Here is a 24,097-nt window from a genome sequence, read left to right on the forward strand (position 1 = left end):
TTAAATGACTTCTAAATGTCTGAGTAAATGTCTTTACCTTGTAGTACAGGTAGGAGGTGGTGATGGCTGTCAGTAGGATCAGCAGCACTACAACGTGTCTGATGATGAAGGCTGGCAGAGGAGAGGCTGCAAACAGAAACACCTTTGATGAGGGGACTGATCATCATCACATAGATCTGTGGGAAATCTGTCATTGACAAAGTTATAAATCTGGTTCATGTTCAGTTACCTGTGATGGTGAGGGAGAGGAGCTCACTCTCAGAGGAGAAGTTATGAGAGAAAACATAATTGTCATAAACACAGCTGTAGTTCCCTTGGTGGGAGTCATCTGCAGCAGGGAAGAGGAAGGCAGCAGAGTGATTGACAGCTGGCTGGGTCTGGGTTCTGTTGGAGCCAGTGAACGTGAGGAGGAAGGAGCCTCCTGGGTACTGTGGCTGAGTGGAGCAGGTGATGGTGAAGTTGTAGCCCCTGAACATCTCGGGCCCCTGGTGGCCCCTGAAGACCCCTCCCATTGAGTCAGTCAGGAAGATATCAGGCTGGACCAGGAGATCTGTAACAATAAAAGAGAACAAGAAAAACCTCTTCAACTAGTTTCCTATAGATATGACAATAACATCAGCATGTAACAGTGCCAGCCACCCTCCCTCACAGGGCAACATGAGTAGTGGGCCTACAGTCACTGAGACAACACATGTTGATATCAGGCTGAAGCAGGACATCTGGAACAAGAGGAGAGAAAAAGAAAACGTAGCTCCTCAACTACTTTCCTCATTTAGATGTGACAATAACATGACATGTGACAGTGGTAGTGAGTAGAGACGTTCACTGAGATAACACTCACATACAAAAGCATTCTGGGATATTTAAGGTGTATTTGATTCCTACTTGACTGAGTGATCTATTTAGTAAAGCAGACTGACAAGTTAAACAGTCATCATGAGAGGTGCAGAGGAAGTTGTATGAATGAAGGAAATCAGTTGAATATAATTATAATATGTTGATATTTCCTGAGCAGATCACTGTGAGTCCAGGAAGGAGATATAATACATGGACAAAAGTATGTGGAACTCAGCAGTGAGTTTTTCAATCATATATTTTTAAGCTTTATGAGGTTCGTTCTGTGAGTTTTTGTGGTCTACCACTTCGCATCTGAGCCGTTGTTGCTCCTAGACGTGCCACCTAATGTCCACCTACTTTTGGCCATTTTGTGTATCTTGTTATTACCTGAGCAGATCACTGTGAGTCCAGGACGGAGATAATAACTTCTGGAACATTCCCTCAGTGAAGACTCAGACCCAGAACAGAAAACTCCAATCCCTCTAGTGGTGTTTCCAGGTGGTACTGAAACAGTGGAGCCACAACCCAGCTGTCTACATACTACTGCAGCTACATTCTCCTTGTTCCAGTCAGCTCCCACAATCCTCCACTCTCCCTGGTCGTACCACTCCACTCCACCAGCACAGCGACTGCCTCCTTCCACCAGCCTCACATCATCAGGCTCTGAGAAAAGAAAAGAGAGAGACAGTAATCTTACTATTTTCTCACTAAAACACACCTATATTGTCTCTCATATTCTTCACTCCAGATGAGAAACAATGTTGACTGAGTGACAAACTGTTTCTTACCTGAGCAGGTGAGTCCAACAGCATTACCAGGTAGGCAGGTGTTCTTTCTGTCTGAGGTGTCACAGTCCAGGAGAAGGGACTCTTTGCCTTTACACTGGAACTCTTTATCCCAGGTCTGACCCTCACCTTCTCCATAGAGCCCCCCCTGTAGAGCTGCAGGAGCCCCACAGCCAACATCCCTACAGACTACCTCTGCATCCTGCCGGTCAAAGTCAGCTTCACACACTGAGGCCCAGGACTGATTGGACTTCACCTCCACTCTCCCAGAGCAGAGACCAGCTCCATCCACAAGCCGCACAGACTCTGGAGAAAAAGAGTTGGTTGAACATTCAATCAGTTTTGTTGATGACACTGTCAAGGACGAAACACAAATATGTTGGATAAAAGATTGTAGTTTGCTATGTTTGATACTGTAAGAGGTAGAAATGGGTTCTTAGTCACTCAGGATCGGGTTGGGAATAATGCAGGCAGGAGACAGGAATAAGTTCACTTCACTTTATAGAAAATAAACAGCTGGACATCCATCAGGCAGCTTCACTTCAGTACCATCTGAACTACAATGATCTGCCCATGAACATCTCCCATAAACCAATATGACAAACACAAATATAATGTTTAACTACATCTGACATCTCTCCCTCTATTTAAATGAAATAAAAACACATAAAACATGATACATGGTAATATTGTATAATGTATAAATAAATCTCTCAATATGACCAGTCTCTAACCTGAACAGGTCACATGATGATAATATCCACCATCACAGACACCAGGTTCTTCTACGATCTCACACTGTCTAATAGAAGACTCATCTCCACTACACCTATATAGTCTGACTCCACTTCTCCCATCTTCAATCAGAGGTCCTCTAGATTCAGATACAGGATTCCCACAGTCCAGCTCTCTACACACAACCTTAATCTCTCTCATCATGCTCCACCAACTAGGACATAGACCTGTCCACTCTCCTCTGTAGAAGACTTCCACTGTCCCAGAACAGGAAGTGGTTCCATTCACCAGTCTGACTGAGTATTCAGCTGTAAACAGCAGAGAGGAAAACACAGTGGTGATGACAGATGATGACAGTGATTCTGTTATTCTAACAGCAGTAATGCTTTGTGGTTGACAAGTATTAGTAGTTCCATAAAACACTACTTGTTATTGGGGTTTAGAATGGTTTGTATGGACACATGAATTTCTCCATGTGGGATAATAAAGTTGACTAATATTGAACTGCTATAATCACTGTAGATTTATACTCTACCTACCTGGTGGACTGACGCTTTGAGCCTGGAGATCTGAGGAGAAAGAGAGAGACAGAGGAGAAAGAGAGAGAAAGAGACAGAGAGAGAGAGAAACAAAGGAGAAAGGGAAGAGAGAGAGGAAGAGAGAGACAGAGGTTAAATGAACATCAACATGACCTTTCATGATGTGATGTGGAAGACAGGTTTATCGTTGGTATGGTGCAACAACACCCATGTGTACATACACTACATATACAAAAGTATGTGGACACCCCTTCAAATTCTGTCCCCATCTGGTCGTGCTGCTGCTCCAGTTTCAACTGTTCTTCCTGCAGCTCTGGAACCCTGACCTGTTCACCGGACGTGCTTCCTGTCCCAGACCTGCTGTTTTCAACTTTCTTGACACAGCAGGAGCGGTAGAGATACTCAGAATGATCGGCTATGAAAAGACAACTGACATTTACTCCTGACCTGTTGCACCCTCGACAACCACTGTGATTATTATTATTTGACCCTGCTGGTCGTCTATGAACGTTTGAACATCTTGGGTTTTAGGTTTCTGTACAGCACTTTGTGACATCAGCTGATATAAGAAGTAAATACATAAATGTAATTGATTGATTGTATGTGGACATCTCTTCAAATTAGTAGACTCTATTTCAGCCACACCCCTTCCTGACAGATGTATCAAATCAAGCACTCCGCCATGCAATCTCCATAGACAAACATTGTCAGTAGAATGTCCTTAATGAAGATCTCAGTGACTTTCAACATGGCAACATCATAGGATGCCACCTTTCATTATCCCACAACTCCTCTCCCTCACTTCTCCTCTTATCGTCCTCACTTCTTCTCTTCTGCCCCTCTCGTCTACTCCTCTCCACCCATTCTTCACCTCCCACTCTCTTCTCCCTCTACTCTCATCTCTTCCCCCCCTCTCTCTTCTCCTCCCCCTTTCCTCTCCTCTTCTCCCCCTCTCTTCTCCTCTTTCCCCCCTCTCCTCTCCCCCCTCTTCTCTTCTCCACCTCTTCTCCCCTCCCCTCCCCTCTCCTCCCCTCCCCTCTTCTCCCCTCCCCTCTCCTCTTCTCCCCTCCCCTCTCCTCTTCTCCCCTCTTCTCCCCTCCCCTCTCCTCTTCTCCCCTCCCTCTTCTCCAACCCTCTCCTGTCCTCTTCTCCCACTCTCATCTTCTCTTCTCCTCTTTTGACAGTCTATTCTCCTCCTCTCCCACTCTCATTCTCTCTCCACTCCTCTCCTCTTCTCCCCCTCTCATTCTCCCTCCACCCCTCTCCTCTTCTCCCCCTCTCCACTTCTCACAATCTCCTCTTCTCCCCCTCTCCTTTCCTCCCCCTTTCTTCTCCTCTTCTCCACCTCCACCATTCTCTTCTCCTCATCTCTTCTCCAATGTCCTCCATCTCTTCTCCCCCTCTCTTCTCCTCTCCTCTCCTCCCCATCTCCTCTTCTCGCCCCTCTTCTCTTCTGCCCCTCTACTCTCTTCTTCTCCCCCTCTCCTCTTCCCTCCCTTTCCTCTTCTCCGTCTCTCTTCTATACTTCTCCCCCCTCCTCTTCTCCCCGCCCCCTGTCCTCTTCTCCCCCTCTTATCTTCTGCCCCTCTCTTCTCCTCTTTTGACACTCTATTCTCCTCTTCTTCCCACCTCATTATCCCTCCACTCCACTCCTATTCTCTTCTCGCCCTCTCCATTTCTCACAATCTCCTCTCCTCTCCTCCCTCCTCCCCTCTCCCCTTTCCTATGACTTGTTCAGGCAGCGTTCGGAGGTCGACGTCATCGGCCTTCTAGCCATCGCCGATCCACTTTTCATTTTCCATTTGTTTTGTCTTTGTTTTACACGCCTGGTTCCAATTCCAAATGACATGTTCATTATTTAACCCTCTGTTTTCCCCATGGTTTTTGTGCGGGATTGTTTTATGTATGTTTGGTCTGTTACTGTGGGCTCTGTCATGTACTGTCATGTTGTGTCTTGTCTCTGTCCTTTCCCTTCACCCTGTCTCCCTCTGCTGGTCGTTGTTAGGTTACCTTTTCTCCCCCTCTTTCCCCCAGCTGTGCCTTGTCTCCTCCTAACCACCTCGTCACCCCTTTTCCCACCTGTTCCCTTTTTCCCTCTGATTAGGTCCCTATATCTCTCTCTGTTTCTGCTCCTGTCCTTGTCGGATTCTTGTTTGTTGTGTTTCATGCCTGAACCAGACTGTCGTCATGTTTGCTGTAACCTTGTCTTGTCCTGTCGGAATCTGCCGGTCCGTCTGAGCCTACCTATGTTTGGTAATTAAAGAAGCTCTGTTTAAGTTAATTCGCTTTTGGGTCCTCATTCACGCACCGTAACAGAAGAATCCGACCAAGAATGGACCCAGCGACTTCGGATCCTCTCCACTCCGCCGTCGAGATCCAGGGAGCGATGCTAGGCAGACACGAGCAGGAAGTGTCTGCTGCTCGACATGCCGTTGAGACCCTGGCCGCCCAAGTCTCCAACCTCACTGAACAGGTTCACCATCTCCGCCTCGATCCACCGGCCACTTCCAGGGCTTTCGAATCTCCGGAGCCCAGAATCAATAACCCGCCGTGTTACTCTGGGAAGCCCACTGAATGCCGCTCGTTCCTCACCCAGTGTGATATTGTGTTTTCTCTCCAGCCCAACACTTACGCCAGGAGCACTGCTCGTGTCGCCTACGTCATATCTCTCCTTACTGGACGGGCTCGTGAGTGGGGCACGGCAATCTGGGAGGCAAGGGCTGAGTGTACTAACCAGTATCAGGACTTTAAGGAGGAGATGATACGGGTTTTTGATCGATCTGTTTTTGGGGAGGAAGCTTCCAGGGCCCTGTCTTCCCTATGTCAAGGTAATCGATCCATAACAGACTACTCTATTGAGTTTCGCACTCTTGCTGCCTCCAGTGGCTGGAACGAGCCGGCTTTGCTCGCTCGTTTTCTGGAGGGTCTCCGCGCAGAGGTAAAGGATGAGATTCTCTCCCGGGAGGTTCCTTCCAGCGTGGATTCCTTGATTGAACTCGCTATTCGCATTGAGCGACGGGTTGATCTTCGTCACCGAGCTCGTGGAAAGGAGCTCGCGTTCTCCGTTGCCCCCCTCTCCGCATCACTACCATCTTCCTCTGCCGGCTCGGGTGCTGAGCCCATGCAGCTGGGAGGTATCCGCATCTCGACTAAGGAGAGGGAACGGAGAATCACCAACCGCCTCTGTCTCTATTGCGGTTCCGCTGGTCATTTTGTCACTTCATGTCCAGTAAAAGGCCAGAGCTCATCAGTAAGCGGAGGGCTACTGGTGAGCGCTACTACTCCTGTCTCTCCTTCAAGATCCTGCACTACCTTGTCGGTCCATCTACGCTGGACCGGTTCGTCAGCTTCCTGCAGTGCCTTAATAGACTCTGGGGCGGAGGGCTGTTTTATGGACGAGACCTGGGCTCGGGAACATGACATTCCTCTCAGACAGTTAAAGGAGCCCACGGCCTTGTTCGCCCTGGATGGTAGTCCTCTCCCCAGGATTCAGCGTGAGACGCTACCTTTAACCCTCACTGTTTCTGGTAATCATAGTGAAACCATTTCTTTTTTAATTTTTCGTTCACCTTTTACACCTGTTGTTTTGGGCCATCCCTGGCTAGTTTGTCATAATCCTTCCATTAATTGGTCTAGTAATTCTATCCTCTCCTGGAACGTTTCTTGTCATGTGAAATGTTTAATGTCTGCTATCCCTCCTGTTTCCTCTGTCTCTTCTTCACAGGAGGAGCCTGGTGATTTGACAGGGGTGCCGGAGGAATATCACGATCTGCGCACGGTGTTCAGTCGGTCCAGGGCCACCTCTCTTCCTCCACACCGGTCGTATGATTGTAGTATTGATCTCCTTCCGGGAACCACCCCCCCCCGGGGTAGACTATACTCTCTGTCGGCTCCCGAACGTAAGGCTCTCGAAGATTATTTGTCTGTAGCTCTTGACGCCGGTACCATAGTCCCCTCCTCCTCTCCCGCCGGAGCGGGGTTTTTTTTTGTCAAGAAGAAGGACGGGTCTCTGCGCCCCTGCATAGATTATCGAGGGCTGAATGACATAACAGTGAAGAATCGTTATCCGCTTCCTCTTATGTCTTCAGCCTTCGAGATCCTGCAGGGAGCCAGGTTTTTCACTAAGTTGGACCTTCGTAACGCTTACCATCTCGTGCGCATCAGGGAGGGGGACGAGTGGAAGACGGCGTTTAACACTCCGTTAGGGCACTTTGAATACCGGGTTCTTCCTTTCGGCCTCGCTAACGCTCCAGCTGTCTTTCAGGCATTAGTCAATGATGTCCTGAGAGACATGCTGAACATCTTTGTTTTCGTTTACCTTGACGATATCCTGATTTTTTCACCGTCACTCCAGATTCATGTTCAGCACGTTCGACGTGTCCTCCAGCGCCTTTTAGAGAATTGTCTTTTTGTGAAGGCTGAGAAGTGCACTTTTCATGCCTCCTCCGTCACATTTCTCGGTTCTGTTATTTCCGCTGAAGGCATTAAGATGGATCCCGCTAAGGTCCAAGCTGTCATTGATTGGCCCGTCCCTAAGTCACGCGTCGAGCTGCAGCGCTTTCTCGGCTTCGCGAACTTCTATCGTCGTTTCATCCGTAATTTCGGTCAGGTGGCAGCTCCTCTCACAGCCCTTACTTCTGTCAAGACGTGCTTTAAGTGGTCCGTTTCCGCCCAGGGAGCTTTTGATCTCCTCAAGAATCGTTTTACATCCGCTCCTATCCTTGTTACACCTGACGTCTCTAGACAGTTCGTTGTCGAGGTTGACGCGTCAGAGGTGGGCGTGGGAGCCATTCTTTCTCAGCGCTCCCTCTCTGACGACAAGGTCCACCCATGCGCGTATTTTTCTCATCGCCTGTCGCCGTCGGAACGTAACTATGATGTGGGTAACCGCGAACTGCTCGCCATCCGGTTAGCCCTAGGCGAATGGCGACAGTGGTTGGAGGGGGCGACCGTTCCTTTTGTCGTTTGGACTGACCATAGGAACCTTGAGTACATCCGTTCTGCCAAACGACTTAATGCGCGTCAGGCGCGTTGGGCGCTGTTTTTCGCTCGTTTCGAGTTCGTGATTTCTTATCGTCCGGGCTCTAAGAACACCAAGCCTGATGCTTTGTCTCGTCTCTTCAGTTCTTCAGTAGCCTCCACTGACCCCGAGGGGATTCTCCCTGAGGGGCGTGTTGTCGGGTTGACTGTCTGGGGAATTGAGAGGCAGGTAAAGCAAGCGCTCACTCACACTCCGTCGCCGCGCGCTTGTCCTAGGAACCTTCTTTTCGTTCCCGTTCCTACTCGTCTGGCCGTTCTTCAGTGGGCTCACTCTGCCAAGTTAGCCGGCCACCCTGGCGTTCGGGGTACGCTTGCTTCCATTCGCCAGCGTTTTTGGTGGCCCACCCGGGAGCATGACACGCGTCGTTTCGTGGCTGCTTGTTCGGTCTGCGCGCAGACTAAGTCCGGTAACTCTCCTCCTGCCGGCCGTCTCAGGCCGCTTCCTATTCCCTCTCGACCGTGGTCTCACATCGCCTTAGATTTTGTCACCGGACTGCCTTCGTCAGCGGGGAAGACTGTTATTCTTACGGTTGTCGATAGGTTCTCTAAGGCGGCTCATTTCATTCCCCTTGCTAAGCTTCCTTCTGCTAAAGAGACGGCACAAATCATCATCGAGAATGTTTTCAGAATTCATGGCCTTCCGTCAGACGTCGTTTCGGACAGAGGTCCGCAATTCACGTCTCAATTTTGGAGGGAGTTTTGCCGTTTGATTGGGGCTTCCGTCAGTCTCTCTTCCGGCTTTCACCCCCAGTCTAACGGTCAAGCAGAACGGGCCAATCAGACTATTGGTCGCATCTTACGCAGTCTTTCTTTTCGCAACCCTGCGTCTTGGTCAGAACAGCTCCCCTGGGCAGAATACGCCCACAACTCGCTTCCTTCGTCTGCGACCGGGCTATCTCCTTTTCAGAGTAGCCTCGGGTACCAGCCTCCGCTGTTCTCATCTCAGTTCGCCGAGTCCAGCGTCCCCTCCGCTCAGGCTTTTGTCCAACGTTGCGAGCGCACCTGGAAGAGGGTCAGGTCTGCACTTTGCCGTTATAGGACGCAGACTGTGAGGGCTGCTAATAAGCGTAGAACTAAGAGTCCTAGATATTGTCGCGGTCAGAGAGTTTGGCTCTCCACTCAGAACCTTCCCCTTAAGACGGCTTCTTGCAAGTTGACCCCGCGGTTCATTGGTCCGTTCCGTATTTCTCGGGTCATTAATCCTGTCGCAGTTCGACTTCTTCTTCCGCGATACCTTCGTCGCGTCCACCCGGTCTTCCATGTCTCCTGCATCAAGCCCGTCCTTCGCGCCCCCGCTCGTCTTCCCCCCCCCCCCCCCCCATCCTTGTCGAGGGCGCACCCATCTACAGGGTCCGTAGAATTTTGGACATGCGTCCTCGGGGCCGTGGTCACCAGTACCTCGTAGATTGGGAGGGGTACGGTCCTGAGGAGAGGAGTTGGGTTCCCTCTCGGGACGTGCTGGACCGTGCGCTGATCGAGGATTTCCTCCGTTGCCGCCAGGTTTCCTCCTCGAGTGCGCCAGGAGGCGCTCGGTGAGTGGGGGGGTACTGTCATGTACTGTCATGTTGTGTCTTGTCTCTGTCCTTTCCCTTCACCCTGTCTCCCTCTGCTGGTCGTTGTTAGGTTACCTTTTCTCCCCCTCTTTCCCCCAGCTGTGCCTTGTCTCCTCCTAACCACCTCGTCACCCCTTTTCCCACCTGTTCCCTTTTTCCCTCTGATTAGGTCCCTATATCTCTCTCTGTTTCTGCTCCTGTCCTTGTCGGATTCTTGTTTGTTGTGTTTCATGCCTGAACCAGACTGTCGTCATGTTTGCTGTAACCTTGTCTTGTCCTGTCGGAATCTGCCGGTCCGTCTGAGCCTACCTATGTTTGGTAATTAAAGAAGCTCTGTTTAAGTTAATTCGCTTTTGGGTCCTCATTCACGCACCGTAACAGGCTCGGTATTTACGACACGTTATTGGAATATTTGAGTAAAGTTACATGTGTTACTCATCTCTACTGTCCTGACTCCTCTGCACCAGCTACACCCAGAACATTACAGTAGGACTGTTAACAAAATAGCTGAATCGTCAAAGACTGAGGTCACCCAAAGAAAAGTAATCCAGAACTTTCTCTTGTAAAGAATTACAAATCTACCACTTTCATATAAACCCCTCGATACACAGCAGAACACCTACACTGAATCCATCCACCAAACATCCTGATTTGTTTTAATGAACACTTTTTATGACACTAAAATAACCTTCAACTACAGTATATATGAAGGGATTATTGTCATTGTTACATTATATAGGCTACAGTAAGTTATATTCTTCCATTTTAAATAACAGGTTCTCCGACCATCTATAATCATCAGGTCTGCTTGCAGATGAACAGAATGTCTTGGAAAGCCAAACCTTTAGACCTCATAGTTCTGTCCAATACATTGTTGATTATTTATACTTTAGTTACAAGTTGGGATTTAAATTGATGGACACGCCATGACGTCTCAGTGAAAATGTATAAAATATATTTATAATAAAACAATTGAGAAAACGTCACTCAAATCCTGTTAAAATGTATATAGAGGTATTAGTCTCATGCTACAGTATATAAATGATATTCTTCCATTTTAAACAGCCTAACAGGCTCTTCCACCATCTCTAATGATCTGGTCTGCTTGATGATGAACAAAATGTAGACCACAGCATGATTATTATATGACTACCACATCTCTGTACCCCCTCACACACAATCCATGTTTGGCAGATGCTCTTTTCATTTACAATTGAACCCTTAGCCTACAATTTCTGCGGCCGTGTGGAAATCTGTAACGTCTGATCAGTTTGGCCTGTAAACGATGGAAAGATGAGACTCAGGAACACGATGAGAACTCACTAACATGACCTCACTATGTAAAGGTGAGTCTCTCAGGAACACCTATAGGTTGTTTTGATCTAGGACACACTAACATGACCCCACTATGGAAAGCCACTTCCTGTGGCTATGCTCTATCCCCTCCTACTTCCTGTGGCTCTGTCCCCTCCTACTTCCTGTGGCTCTGTCTCCTCCTACTTACCGTGGCTATGCTCTATCCCCTCCCCTCCTTGCGCTCTCCATTACCCTCTCCTCTGCCATCCCCACCCACTCCCCTTTTTCCTCCCTATCTCTCTCCTCCTCTCCACTTCCCTCTCTATCTATCTCTTCCTGACATATAGCATCAGGCCTGTTGAGCTTGACTCAGGTCACAGACCTCATCGATCCCCTCTCCCCTTTTCCTGCTCTAAAATATGACCAATATAAAATACATTGTATTCTCTCATTCATTTACATAGAGACAGATACAATCAATCATTGACACACTGAATATACAACAGTCAGACACATGACACCATCACAACTTAACTGACATTAGTGCCTGTCCACAGATGGACAGTTAGACTACAGTAAAGTACATTTACAGGTGATCACATCATTGTCCTGCTTTGAGACACATTTTTACTGTCTGCTTCCAGTTGCATGTTATTTTACTAACCCTGCAAATTATAATATATCTTACAATATTAAATCATATCTCAGTAACTGCCACAAGTGTATATCAGTATAACAGCATCCTACCTGTGCTCCACAACAGGGTCATCAGTACCACTGCAGGTATCATATCTGCCTCTAACTGGGGCTCCACTGAGCGAAACAAGTCTACTGTCATGAAGAGAGGACTGAAGAGTGAGAAATACTGCTAGACTATATGACTTCTATCTCATTACTTCCTTACTTCTATGACGTGACAAACTGTTAAGCAGACAAGATCTGTTCAACCCACCTACATACAGGAAACACTGACATTAGAAAAACTCCACAGGAAACTGCTGGCAGGGCAGCAAAGTTATACATAGTGTGTCCTATAATATCACATGGTGTTGATATTAACACTTGGTAGACTATATAACTTCTACATCCATGGTGGTGACATTAACACTTGGTAGACTATATAACTTCTACATCCATGGTGGTGACATTAACACTTGGTAGACTATATAACTTAAACATCCATGGTGGTGATGTCAGGGCAGGTTCCTTGTTCCTTGTCAATCATTTGCTTATTGGTGAAATCAGCAACCAGACAATATCTTTAAGTAAATAAATCGTTCATTTATTAATGTGGTTGCAGACAGAAGTTGACAACGGGAACACAGCATGTATGTTTCAGAGTAAGTTCTGCACCCCACCTAAGGGCACAGCTGATTATATACATGTGATCACTACCTGGTGGTATGATCACCTACGTCAATGTGTGTGTGTATCAATAAGCTGAGGTTACCTTATAAAGTAACCTGGTACAGTAGCTTCTGTGAATTCATTAGCATTGACCACTGTCTCACAATATCAACATGTCAAAACCAGACAGTGGTTACTTCTCTTTATCTAGTTTCAGTCTGACTCAGACCCAGCCTGCAAGCACACTCTCACATCAGCCAGGGCCTAACCACAAAGACTAATATAGACTCAGACCCAGCCTGCAAGCCCACTCTCACAACAGCCAGGGCCTAACCACAAAGACTAATATAGATGCTTGTACAACGTATAGTGGCAGAGTTTTAGACACATAGAAACAGTATCTATTATAAGGCCTGCAGCAAAACAGATGAATCTTCAAGTCCCCTTAATCACTAATGGGGAGGGTCTTTGGGACCCACCCTCTACAATGACATTAACACTTGGTAGAATATATAACTTAAACATATTGGTTGTTACTGTTGGGTAGCAACTTCACCAGCTTGTTGTTGTTGTCATGGTTGTCCTGTTGGGTAGCAACTTCACCAGCTTGTTGTTGTTGTTGTCATGGTTGTTCCTGTTGGGTAGCAACTTCACCAGCTTGGTGTTGTTGTTGTCATGGTTGTTCCTGTTTGGTAGCAACTTCACCAGCTTGTTGTTGTTGTTGTCATGGTTGTTCCTGTTTGGTAGCAACTTCACCAGCTTGTTGTTGTTGTTGTCATGGTTGTTCCTGTTTGGTAGTAACTTCACCAGCTTGGTGTTGTTGTTGTCATGGTTGTCCTGTTGGGTAGTAACTTCACCAGCTTGGTGTTGTTGTCATGGTTGTCCTGTTGGGTAGTAACTTCACCAGCTTGGTGTTGTTGTTGTCATGGTTGTTCCTGTTGGGTAGCAACTTCACCAGCTTGTTGTTGTTGTCATGGTTGTCCTGTTGGGTAGTAACTTCACCAGCTTGGTGTTGTTGTCATGGTTGTCCTGTTGGGTAGTAACTTCACCAGCTTGGTGTTGTTGTTGTCATGGTTGTTCCTGTTGGGTAGCAACTTCACCAGCTTGTTGTTGTTGTCATGGTTGTCCTGTTGGGTAGCAACTTCACCAGCTTGTTGTTGTCGTCATGGTTGTCCTGTTTGGTAGCAACTTCACCAGCTTGTTGTTGTCATGGTTGTCCTGTTGGGTAGCAACTTCACCAGCTTGTTGTTGTCGTCATGGTTGTTCCTGTTTGGTAGCAACTTCACCAGCTTGTTGTTGTTGTCATGGTTGTTCCTGTTGGGTAGCAACTTCACCAGCTTCTTGTTGTTGTTGTTCTGAAGCATCTTGTGTGATGTTGGTCTTGAGGGGAGAGGGTGAGAGAAGATGGATTCTATTCATATGCTGTCCAGCTTCTGAAGAACATATGGTGCTAGAATGGAGAGAAGATCAGTAAACAACAGAACGTATGGTGCTAGAATGGAGAGGAGATCAGTAAACGACAGAACGTATGGCTCTAGAATGGAGAGGAGATCAGTAAACAACAGAACGTATGGTGCCAAAATTGGGACAAAAGCCACAGCCCTGGCCTGGTACTTCCGTATGCATACAGGGCTATACACATGAGATAGTATGCCTGCAAAGAGGCACTCTGATTGGGATTCAGAGAATGGCTTACTCCCTTAAACAGTTAGCACTGAAACAGAGTAGGTTGCTAGTTGACGATGTGTTGTAAATTGTTTCAATGCTGCCGTCTATAGATCTTCTAATGTATTGTAATACCACATGTACCAATACAGTAGAATAGACAGGGACACTGTGTAATGATACAATGACCCTCCATCCAATGTTCTGCTGCTGTTGTGCAACATTGTGACGCCACTGACATGTTTACAGGTTGCCATGCCGACGAAAGAGAAGGTGTTTTCATTCTGTAACAAGGCCTTCACTTCAGTCTGGATGGCTGGTTGACTGCAGACAGGTTACACAGTATCAGTGGAGGTGTTAGGCTGTTTCTGCTCTCCTCCCAACTACTAATGGAATTGTCCTGCCAATGCAACGTATGAAAATGTATCCAGTCACTACTGTAAGTCTCTCTGGATAAGAGCGTCTGCTAAATGACTCACATGTTCAATGTGTAACTGACAGTTAGACTTACAGGTTATGTCGTTGTCTTTTGTTTGAATTGTTTACGTGTCCGCTGTGCGGGGGAAATGATAATACAAGCGGAACTACGTAGCTAATTGTAATTGTTGTAACGGGGATCCTTATTGTAGCAACACACTTTTGGAGGGAAGGCAATCCTGCGCTGCGTTAGCTAAGTTTTCATGTCATCGGGTGTAGTTCATAAAGGTTGAAGAGTGTATGTTAGGATGAAGTGTGAATTCATGCCAGGACTAATAAGTGTGAAGTTTGATTTCCTCCCTTCTGTAATAAGCAGCCGTATTTTTTCAAGAGGTATTTTCTCCTTTATTCATGTGTTTAATCTGAACCCGTTATAACGCCGGTTAAACTGTTATGTATGTAATCACTTCAGAGTTATACCAAGCTAATAAGTCACTCGTAAGATAAGGTTGTAAGAGTGTGCTTAACTGTATTTTTCATTTACTTTATATCACGGAAGGTGATAATTCTGACTAAAACTACAGAATAAAGCCGCCAGTTAAAATCAAGGAACGGTTGTGCTCGTGGTTACTGAAGGGAGCTACACAATGTAATGTTCAGGTTGACAATATCAATGGAATAGACCAAAGCAGAGCCATGTATTTAGATATGAACAGATATCTCGATTGAGGATAATGTCAGTATTTAGCTACGTTATTAGCTGTTTTGCTCACCAAAGGTGGAACAAAGTGAAACTGTTGATGTCAAAGCCTCAGTTCCGGGAGAGTAGTGGGTGAAACCATTCACCTCAGGAAAAAGGGTGATATAAATTACGTTTCCTTTCATTATGTGTTACTGAATTCATTAAAATATTTGCTGCCATTGTAGTATGGTTGGTAATACGAGAGGTCTTCGGACCTACCATTTTTGTATAATTTTCTTTGAAAGAACAACTAGTGTGTTTTGAGTGCTTCTCCCCTATTTGGGAAGTTGGTCTGCCCGCTCCTCAGTCTGACAGATATTCTGAGAGCAGGTTCGAGTCCTCTTCCTCTGTACATAAAAACTGTTTCAAACTGTATAACACAATAGTGGTTTTGGAAAACTGGTTCATATATCCTAAAGTAAATAGCGAATGTGGCTCTGTAGATATTTATTTAGCCGTTCATGAATTGAAGACCTATTTCAGCCAGTTAACCAAGTTGTTGCTGTCTTAGCTAGCCGTGTTAATGACGAGCTAACGAGCACCGTTGGTCTCTGCACTACAATGTCACGCTAGTTATTACCAGCAGGTGATTTACTAGCAGGTGACTTGTTGAAATATTAAGTGAATGTTTATTTTCTTACTACCTTAAAAGGTTTATTAAAAGGGTTGTACTTGTGCTCTGTATTTATGGATTAATATCACTTCACATTGAGGGTTTGTATCAATAACGTTACTGTTGCTCCTATCTAACAGATATCTTGTGTCCTACCTAACCATGTATCACTACTGTTGCTCCTGTCTAACAGATATCTTGTGTCCTACCTAACCATGTATCACTACTGTTGTTCCTATCTAACAGATATCTTGTGTCCTACCTAACCATGTATCACTACTGTTGTTCCTATCTAACAGATATCTTGTGTCCTACCTAACCATGTGTCACTACTGTTACCCCTATCTAACAGATATCTTGTGTCCTACCTAACCATGTGTCACTACTGTTGTTCCTATCTAACAGATATCTTGTGTCCTACCTAACCATGTGTCACTACTGTTGTTCCTATCTAACAGATATCTTGTGTCCTACCTAACCATGTGTCACTACTGTTGTTCCTATCTAACAGATATCTTGTGTCCTACCTAACCATGTATCACTACTGTTGTTGTTTCTATCTAACAGATATCTTGTGTCACTACTGTTGTTCCTATCTAACAGATATATAGTGTCCTACCTAACCATGTGTCACTACTGTTGTTCCTATTGTAGCGGTATTTATTAGAGAGGGGTAAAGAAAGCTTTTGTTCGGGCGCCAGGCAGGTATTAACCATGCCGAAAGGAAAAGAGTAGAATAGAGAGAACCACTACCAGACCCACACACACATCAGCAGAAGAGACTGCCTAGAGTGTAGCCTGTTTACCAGATAGCCAGTGGAGAGAAAAGAGAATACACACCATATAAAACCCACATCACAGCACAGGATTAACCCCAACAAGAATACCTCATACAATAATAGTAATAATGGCAGAGCAATTCAACAGCAACTTCATACAAGAATGAACCCAGTCATCAACATAGGATTTGCAATAATCTGTATTATTTTCTAGTGGATGAGTGCAGAGGGTATGAATGTGGGGGGTGTTTATCGACACAACAAAGGCCTTAAAAATGTCCAGTCTTCTCGGCCACATCTCAATACAGTTCACATAACAATACACAATTTGCAAGCAACCTCCCTTTTAACTGAAATGTCCAAATACTTCTGGCAGGGCAATAATAGTACAGCTCTAATGAACTTCAATGGGAAGTGCATTGGAAAAATAGAGAGTCTGTTGCAGGGTAAAACACTGGAACGATAGAGGGAGTTTGTTGGTTTGTATGTTAAAGCTTCGCAACAATGTTGCTACTAATCCATGCGATCCATAACGGGCGCGGTCCCAAACGAAAACAACCACGACCTAGAGCAATTACACCGATGATTGAGTTAAATACTCTATAAACTACACACGCTGAAAAAACAAACAAAACTTCTACAGCACACACAATCAAACTGTCGCGCCACCAAAGAGCCCCTCCCCAAAGAGCTGAACGAGCTCTCTTTATTTTCTCCTTCCTTACTGCTCATGCGCTCTTAAAGTGGCAGTGCACGGTGAAGGCTCCGTGCAGATTTCGCCACACTATCTAACAGATATCTTGTGTCCTACCTAACCATGTATCACTACTGTTGTTCCTATCTAACAGATATCTTGTGTTCTACCTAACCATGTATCACTACTGTTGTTCCTATCTAACAGATATCTTGTGTCCTACCTAACCAGTGAACATGTGACCGTCCTGTCAATGCCTGTCATCACTGTTAGATATCTTTTACTGCAGATAAAAACTGAGTCAACCTGAAGTGTTGGTGTCTGTGTGCCTTTCTTCTGGGGGGCGATGTGAAGTTGGTTCCACCAGGTGTCTGTACTATATAAACACTGCTAATACAACAATAGTGCTGGGTGTCTGTACTCCAGAAACACTGCTAATCCAACAATAGTGCTAGGTGTCTGTACTCCAGAAACACTGCTAATCCAACAATAGTGCTAGATGTCTGTACTATATAAACACTGCTAATCCAACAATAGTGCTAGGTGTCTGTACTATATAAACACTGCTAATCCAACAATAGTGCTAGGTGCCTGTACTACAGGTTCACACTTGAATTAAAATCTAAATTTCTTAGATTCTTCCCAAAACTCAAACGTGGTCTCCTGATGTGGTTTAAGCATTGTTATATACATTGTTATGTACTTGTATTGTTTTTCTGTTTAAAAAGTCTGACTTTGAGAATGACTGTATAGTACTAGGACTATATACAGGTCAGTACCTGGCTCTCCAGAGAAGACAGGCTATGTGCACACAACCCACAAAATGAGGTGGAAACTGAGATGCACTTCCTAACCTTCTGCCAAATGTACCAGTTAATTCATACTGTATGTTGTAGTCTGTCCAAAAGGGGAATCACACAGACTGATCTCAGTTAATTCATACTGTATGTTGTAGTCTGTCCAAGAGGGGAATCACACAAGACTGATCTCAGTTAATTCATACTGTATGTTGTAGTCTGTCCAAGAGGGGAATCACACAGACTGATCTCAGTTAATTCATACTGTATGTTGTATTCTGTCCAAGAGGGGAATCACACAGACTGATCTCAGTTAATTCATACTGTATGTTGTAGTCTGTCCAAGAGGGGAATCACACAAGACTGACAGCCTGTAATTTTATTTAAAGCATTCAGTTGATTACATGGCAGTTTAGAGAGCAACATCAAAACAATAATCTACTTCATAATCAATATAACATTTATAATCAATAACATTATCTCTATACTACTAACAACATAACACTAATCTACATCATAACGTTTATAATCAATAACATCATGAGAGGTAAACAACAACAAACCCCTTTATTAAAAAACGTTTCAAAATACAAAGAATGAACAGATGATTATAATAATACCTGGACTAATAATGGAAACACTTCAACATAAAGAATCTAAGAGACACTAAATAAGATAAAGAATCTGACACTAAATAAGATTTCGAATCTAAGAGACACTAAATAAGATAAAGAATCTAAGAGACACTAAATAAGATAAAGAATCTAAGAGACACTAAATAAGACAAAAAAAATAAAGATAAGAAGCAATACTGGAACATGAAACAGCTGCTCTCTTAAAATAATTAAAAACCGATTGTTACCAAATTCCCATGTTACCCAAACCCCATGTTACCAAAACTCCATGTTACCAAAACCCCATGTTACCCAAAACCCCATGTTACCCAGAACCCCATGTTACCCAGAACCCCATGTTACCCAAAACCCCATGTTACCAAAACCCCATGTTACCAAAACCCCATGTTACCAAAACCCCATGTTACCCAAAACCCCATGTTACCCAAAACCCCATGTTACCCAAACCCCATGTTTCTCTGGTGGTAAAAAACAAACTAAATGAATAATGGTGGTTGCAGTCACTCCTTTTAGATTTCTTCCAAGGTTCTAGAAAGAGAAACTAATTCTGAACTTGTTATTAAAATTAGAACCACTTCAGGTTTGTCACCACATTTTAAACACCAGTCCACTGCTGACCATCGATTTAAAACACAAAACTGACCTAAGATCAGCATATAGGGTCAGATTCATTCTACTCCTACTCCGTCCCCTGGGCTGCTCTCTCCTCTCCCGGTCCAGCTTCAGCTCTGGTGCTCAGAGAGACCATCTCCATGGCATTGACAAAGATCCATGCTGCTCACCCTGTTCACTCTCTTCTGCCTCCTGGTGGGCTAGGGAGACACAGCACCAACAGTCAGACATTTACTCTCTAGTATCTCCATTCTCTCCCCCTCACCCTCTCACCCTCTAGTTTAAATGACTTGTAACGTCTGAGTAAATGTCTTTACCTTGTAGTACAGGTAAGAGGTGGTGATGGCTGTCAGTAGGGTCAGCAGCACTACAAAGTGTCTGATGATGAAGGCTGGCAGAGGAGAGGCTGTAAACAGAAACACCTTTGATGAGGGGACTGATCATCATCACATAGATCTGTGGGAAATCTGTCAATGACAAAGTTATAAGTCTGGTTCATGTTCAGTTACCTGTGATGGCTAGGGAGAGGAGCTCACTCTCAGAGGAGAAGTTATGAGAGAAAACATAATTGTCATAAACACAGCTGTAGTTCCCTTGGTGGGAGTCATCTGCAGCAGGGAAGAGGAAGGCAGCAGAGTGATTGACAGCTTGCTGGATCTGGGTTCTGTTGGAGCCGGTGAACGTGAGGAGGAAGGAGCCTCCTGGGTACTGTGGCTGAGTGGAGCAGGTGATGTTGAAGTTGTAGCCCCTGAACATCTCGGCCCCCTGGTGGCCCCTGGAGACCCCTCCCATTGAGTCAGTCAGGAAGATTTCAGGCTGGACCAGGAGATCTGTAACAATAAAAGAGAACAAGATAAACCTCTTCAACTAGTTTCCTATAGATATGACAATAACATCAGCATGTAACAGTGCCAGCCACCCTCCCTCACAGTGCAACATGAGTAGTGGGCCTACAGTCACTGAGACAACATATGTTGATATCAGGCTTAAGCAGGACACCTGGAACAAGAGGAGAGAAAAAGAAAATGTAGCTCCTCAACTACTTTCCTCATTTAGATGTGACAATAACATGACATGTGACAGTGGTAGTGAGTACCCCACACCATGACTGACCCACCGCCAAACCGGTCATGCTGGAGTCTGTTTCTGACCGTTTGAGCAGACACATGCACATTTGTGGCCTGCTGGAGGTCATTTTGCAGGAATATGGCAGTGCTCCTCCTGCTCCTCCTTGCACAAAGGCGGAGGTAGCTGTCCTGCTGCTGGGTTGTTGCCCTCCTACGGCCTCCTCCACCTCTCCTGATGTACTGGCCTGTCTCCTGGTAGCGCCTCCGTGCTCTGGACACTACGCTGACAGACACAGCAAACCTTCTTACCACAGCTCGCATTGATGTGCCATCCTGGATGAGCTGCACTACCTGAGCCACTTGTGTGGGTTGTAGACTCCGTCTCATGCTACCACAAGAGTGAAAGCACCGCCAGCATTCAAAAGTGACCAAAAATCAGCCAGGAAGCATAGGAACTGAGAAGTGGTCTATGGTCACCACCTGCAGAACCACTCCTTTATTGGGGGTGTCTTGCTAATTGCCTATAATTTCCACCTGCTGTCTATTCCATTTGCACAACAGCATGTGAAATGTATTATCAATCAGTGTTGCTTCCTAAGTGGACAGTTTGATTTCACAGAAGTGTGATTGACTTGGAGTTACATTGTGTTGTTTAAGTGTTCCCTTTATTTTTTTGAGCAGTGTATTTTGCAAAGCAGATTTAAAAGCTAAACAGTTGTCATGAGAGGTGCAGAGGAAGATGTGTGAATGAAGGAAATCAGTTGAATATAATTATAGTATATTGTTATTACCTGAGCAGATCACTGTGAGTCCAGGAAGGAGTTCATCTGATTTTCTACACTCCTTCAGTACAGACTCAGACCCATAACAGAAAACTCTAATCCCTCCAGTGGTGTTTCCAGGTAGTACTGAAACAGTGGAGCCACAACCCATCTGTCTACACACTACTGCAGCTACAAACATCCTGGTCCTGTCCCCGTCTTCAGCTCCCACAATCCTCCACTCTCCCTGGTCGTACCACTCCACTCCACCAGCACAGCGACTGACTCCTCCCACCAGCCTCACATCATCAGGTTCTGAGAAAATAAAAGAGAGAGACAGTAATCTTACTATTTTCTCACTAAAACACACCTATATTGTCTCTCATATTCTTCACTCCAGGTGAGAAACAATGTTGATTGAGTGACAAACTGTTTCTTACCTGAGCAGGTGAGTCCAACAGCATTACCAGGTGGGCAGGTGTTGTGTTTTCTGTCTGGGGTGTCACAGTCCAGGAGAAGGGACTCATTGCCTTTACACTGGAACTCTTTATCCCAGGTCTGACCCTCACCTTCTCCGTAGAGCCCCCCCTGTAGAGCTGCAGGAGCCCCACAGCCAAGATCCCTACAGACTACCTCTGCATCCTGCCGGTCAAAGTCAGCTTCACACACTGAGGCCCAGGACTGATTGGACTTCACCTCCACTCTCCCAGAGCAGAGACCAGCTCCATCCACAAGCCGCACAGACTCTGGAGAAAAAGAGTTGGTTGAACATTCAATCAGTTTTGTTGATGACACAGTCGAGGACTGAACACAATATGTTGGATAAAAGATAGTAGTTTGCTATGTTTGATTCTGTAAGAGGTAGAAATGGGTTCTTAGTCACTCAGGATCGGGTTGGGAATAATGCAGGCAGGAGACAGGAATAAGTTCACTTCACTTTATAGAAAATAAACAGCTGGACATCCATCAGGCAGCTTCACTTCAGTACCATCTGAACTACAATGATCTGCCCATAAACATCTCCCATAAACCAATATGACAAACACAAATATAATGTTTAAATACATCTGACATCTCTCCCTCTATTTACATGAAATAAAAACACATAAAACATGATACATGGTAATATTGTATAATGTATAAATAAATCTCTCAATATGACCAGTCTCTTACCTGAACAGATCACATGATGATAATATCCACCAAAACAGTAACCAGGTCTTCCTATGCCACACTGTCTAATAGAAGACTCATCTCCACTACAACCATATAGTGTGACTCCACTTCTTCTATCTTCAACCAGACGTCCTCTAGATTCAGCTACAGGATTCCCACAGTCCAGCTCTCTACACACAACATTAGTATCTCTCATCATGTCCCACAACCAACTAGAACATAGACCCAACCACTCTCCTCTGTAGAAGACTTCCACTGTCCCAGAACAGGAAGTGGTTCCATTCACCAGTCTGACTGATTGTTCAGCTGTAAACAGCAGAGAGGAAAACACAGTGGTGAGGACAGATGATGACAGTGATTCTGTTATTCTAACAGCAGTAATGCTTTGTGGTTGACAAGTATTAGTAGTTCCATAAAACACTACTTGTTATTGGGGTTTAGAATGGTTTGTATGGACACATGAATTTCTCCATGTGGGATAATAAAGTTGACTAATATTGAACTGCTATAATCACTGTAGATTTATACTCTACCTACCTGGTGGACTGACCCTTTGAGCCTGGAGATCTGAGGAGAAAGAGAGAGACAGAGGAGAAAGAGAGAGAAAGAGACAGAGAGAAACAAAGGAGAAAGGGAGGAGTCAGAGGAAGAGAGAGACAGAGTTTAAATGAACATTAACATGACCTTTCATGATGTGATGGGGAAGACAGGCTTATCGTTGGTATGGTGCAACAACACCTATGTGTACATACACTATATATGCCTCAGTACGCATAGAAGTAGGCTACTTTTCCTGGTTGTTAATGGGTTCTAAAAGTGGGGATGTTTCATAGTATATAGGGTTAGGGTTAGGGTTAGGGGTTTCATAGTATTTCTGATGATCTTAACTTACCAGAACCAAAGAATCATTTTGTTTTACAGAAAACCACAGAACAAATACAGCAATATAGTCCTGCACTCTTTATAAAGGGGCTATCTAGAACCTAGAAGGATTCTTCCACTGTCCCCATATGATAACCCTTTGAAGAACCCTTTTAGTTCCAGGTAGAACCCTTTTTTAGTTCCATTTTACAGAGGGTTCTACATGGAACCAAAAAGAGTTCTACATGTAACAGGGTTCTCCTTTTATGACAGCCAAAGAACCCTGTTTGAAACCCTTTTTTCAATCAGATGTGTCTCACCTCAACATGGATATAGTCCAATCAGACGTGTCTCACCTCAACATGGATCTAGTCCAATCAGACGTGTCTCACCTCGACATGGATCTAGTCCAATCAGACGTGTCTCACCTCAACATGGATCTAGTCCAATCAGACGTGTCTCACCTCAACATGGATCTAGTCCAATCAGACGTGTCTCACCTCAACATGGATCTAGTCCAATCAGACGTGTCTCACCTCAACATGGATCTAGTCCAATCAGACGTGTCTCACCTCAATATGGATCTAGTCCAATTAGACGTCTCTCAACTCAACATAGATCTAGTCCAATCAGATGTGTCTCACGTCAACATGGATCTAGTCCAATCAGACGTGTCTCACCTCAACATGGATCAAGTCCAATCAGACGTGTCTCACCTCAACATGGATCTAGTCCAATTAGACGTCTCTCAACTCAACATGGATCTAGTCCAATCAGACGTGTCTCACCTCAACATGGATCTAGTCCAATCAGATGTCTCTCAACTCAACATGGATCTAGTCCAATCAGACGTGTCTCACCTCAACATGGATCTATTCCAATCAGACGTGTCTCACCTCAACATGGATCTAGTCCAATCAGACGTGTCTCACCTCAGCATGGATCTAGTCCAATCAGATGTGTCTCACGTCAACATGGATCTAGTCCAATCAGACGTGTCTCACCTCGACATGGATCTAGTCCAATCAGACGTGTCTCACCTCAACATGGATCTAGTCCAATCAGACGTGTCTCACCTCAACATGGATCTAGTCCAATCAGACGTGTCTCACCTCAACATGGATCTAGTCCAATCAGACGTGTCTC

At 45.2% G+C, this 24,097-nt stretch overlaps 1 protein-coding gene across 1 annotated transcript in view; it reads right to left on the bottom strand.

The window, feature by feature from the left end:
* Positions 1–242: 242 nt before the first annotated feature.
* LOC118941398 (deleted in malignant brain tumors 1 protein-like) overlaps positions 243–24,097 on the bottom strand; it is a gene marked incomplete at its 3' end in the record, with an annotated part of 38,502 nt that continues 14,647 nt past the window's right edge. The window contains exons 2-6 of the mRNA XM_036953911.1: positions 22,628–22,657; positions 22,088–22,396; positions 21,355–21,660; positions 1,225–1,500; positions 243–550 (exon numbers count right to left, since the gene is read on the bottom strand). Coding sequence (XP_036809806.1) covers positions 243–550; positions 1,225–1,500; positions 21,355–21,660; positions 22,088–22,396; positions 22,628–22,657 — 1,229 coding nt within the window. The remainder of the gene's footprint in view (positions 551–1,224; positions 1,501–21,354; positions 21,661–22,087; positions 22,397–22,627; positions 22,658–24,097) is intronic.

This window comes from Oncorhynchus mykiss, chromosome 19, assembly GCF_013265735.2.
Source record: "Oncorhynchus mykiss isolate Arlee chromosome 19, USDA_OmykA_1.1, whole genome shotgun sequence".
Taxonomy (NCBI): domain Eukaryota; kingdom Metazoa; phylum Chordata; class Actinopteri; order Salmoniformes; family Salmonidae; genus Oncorhynchus; species Oncorhynchus mykiss.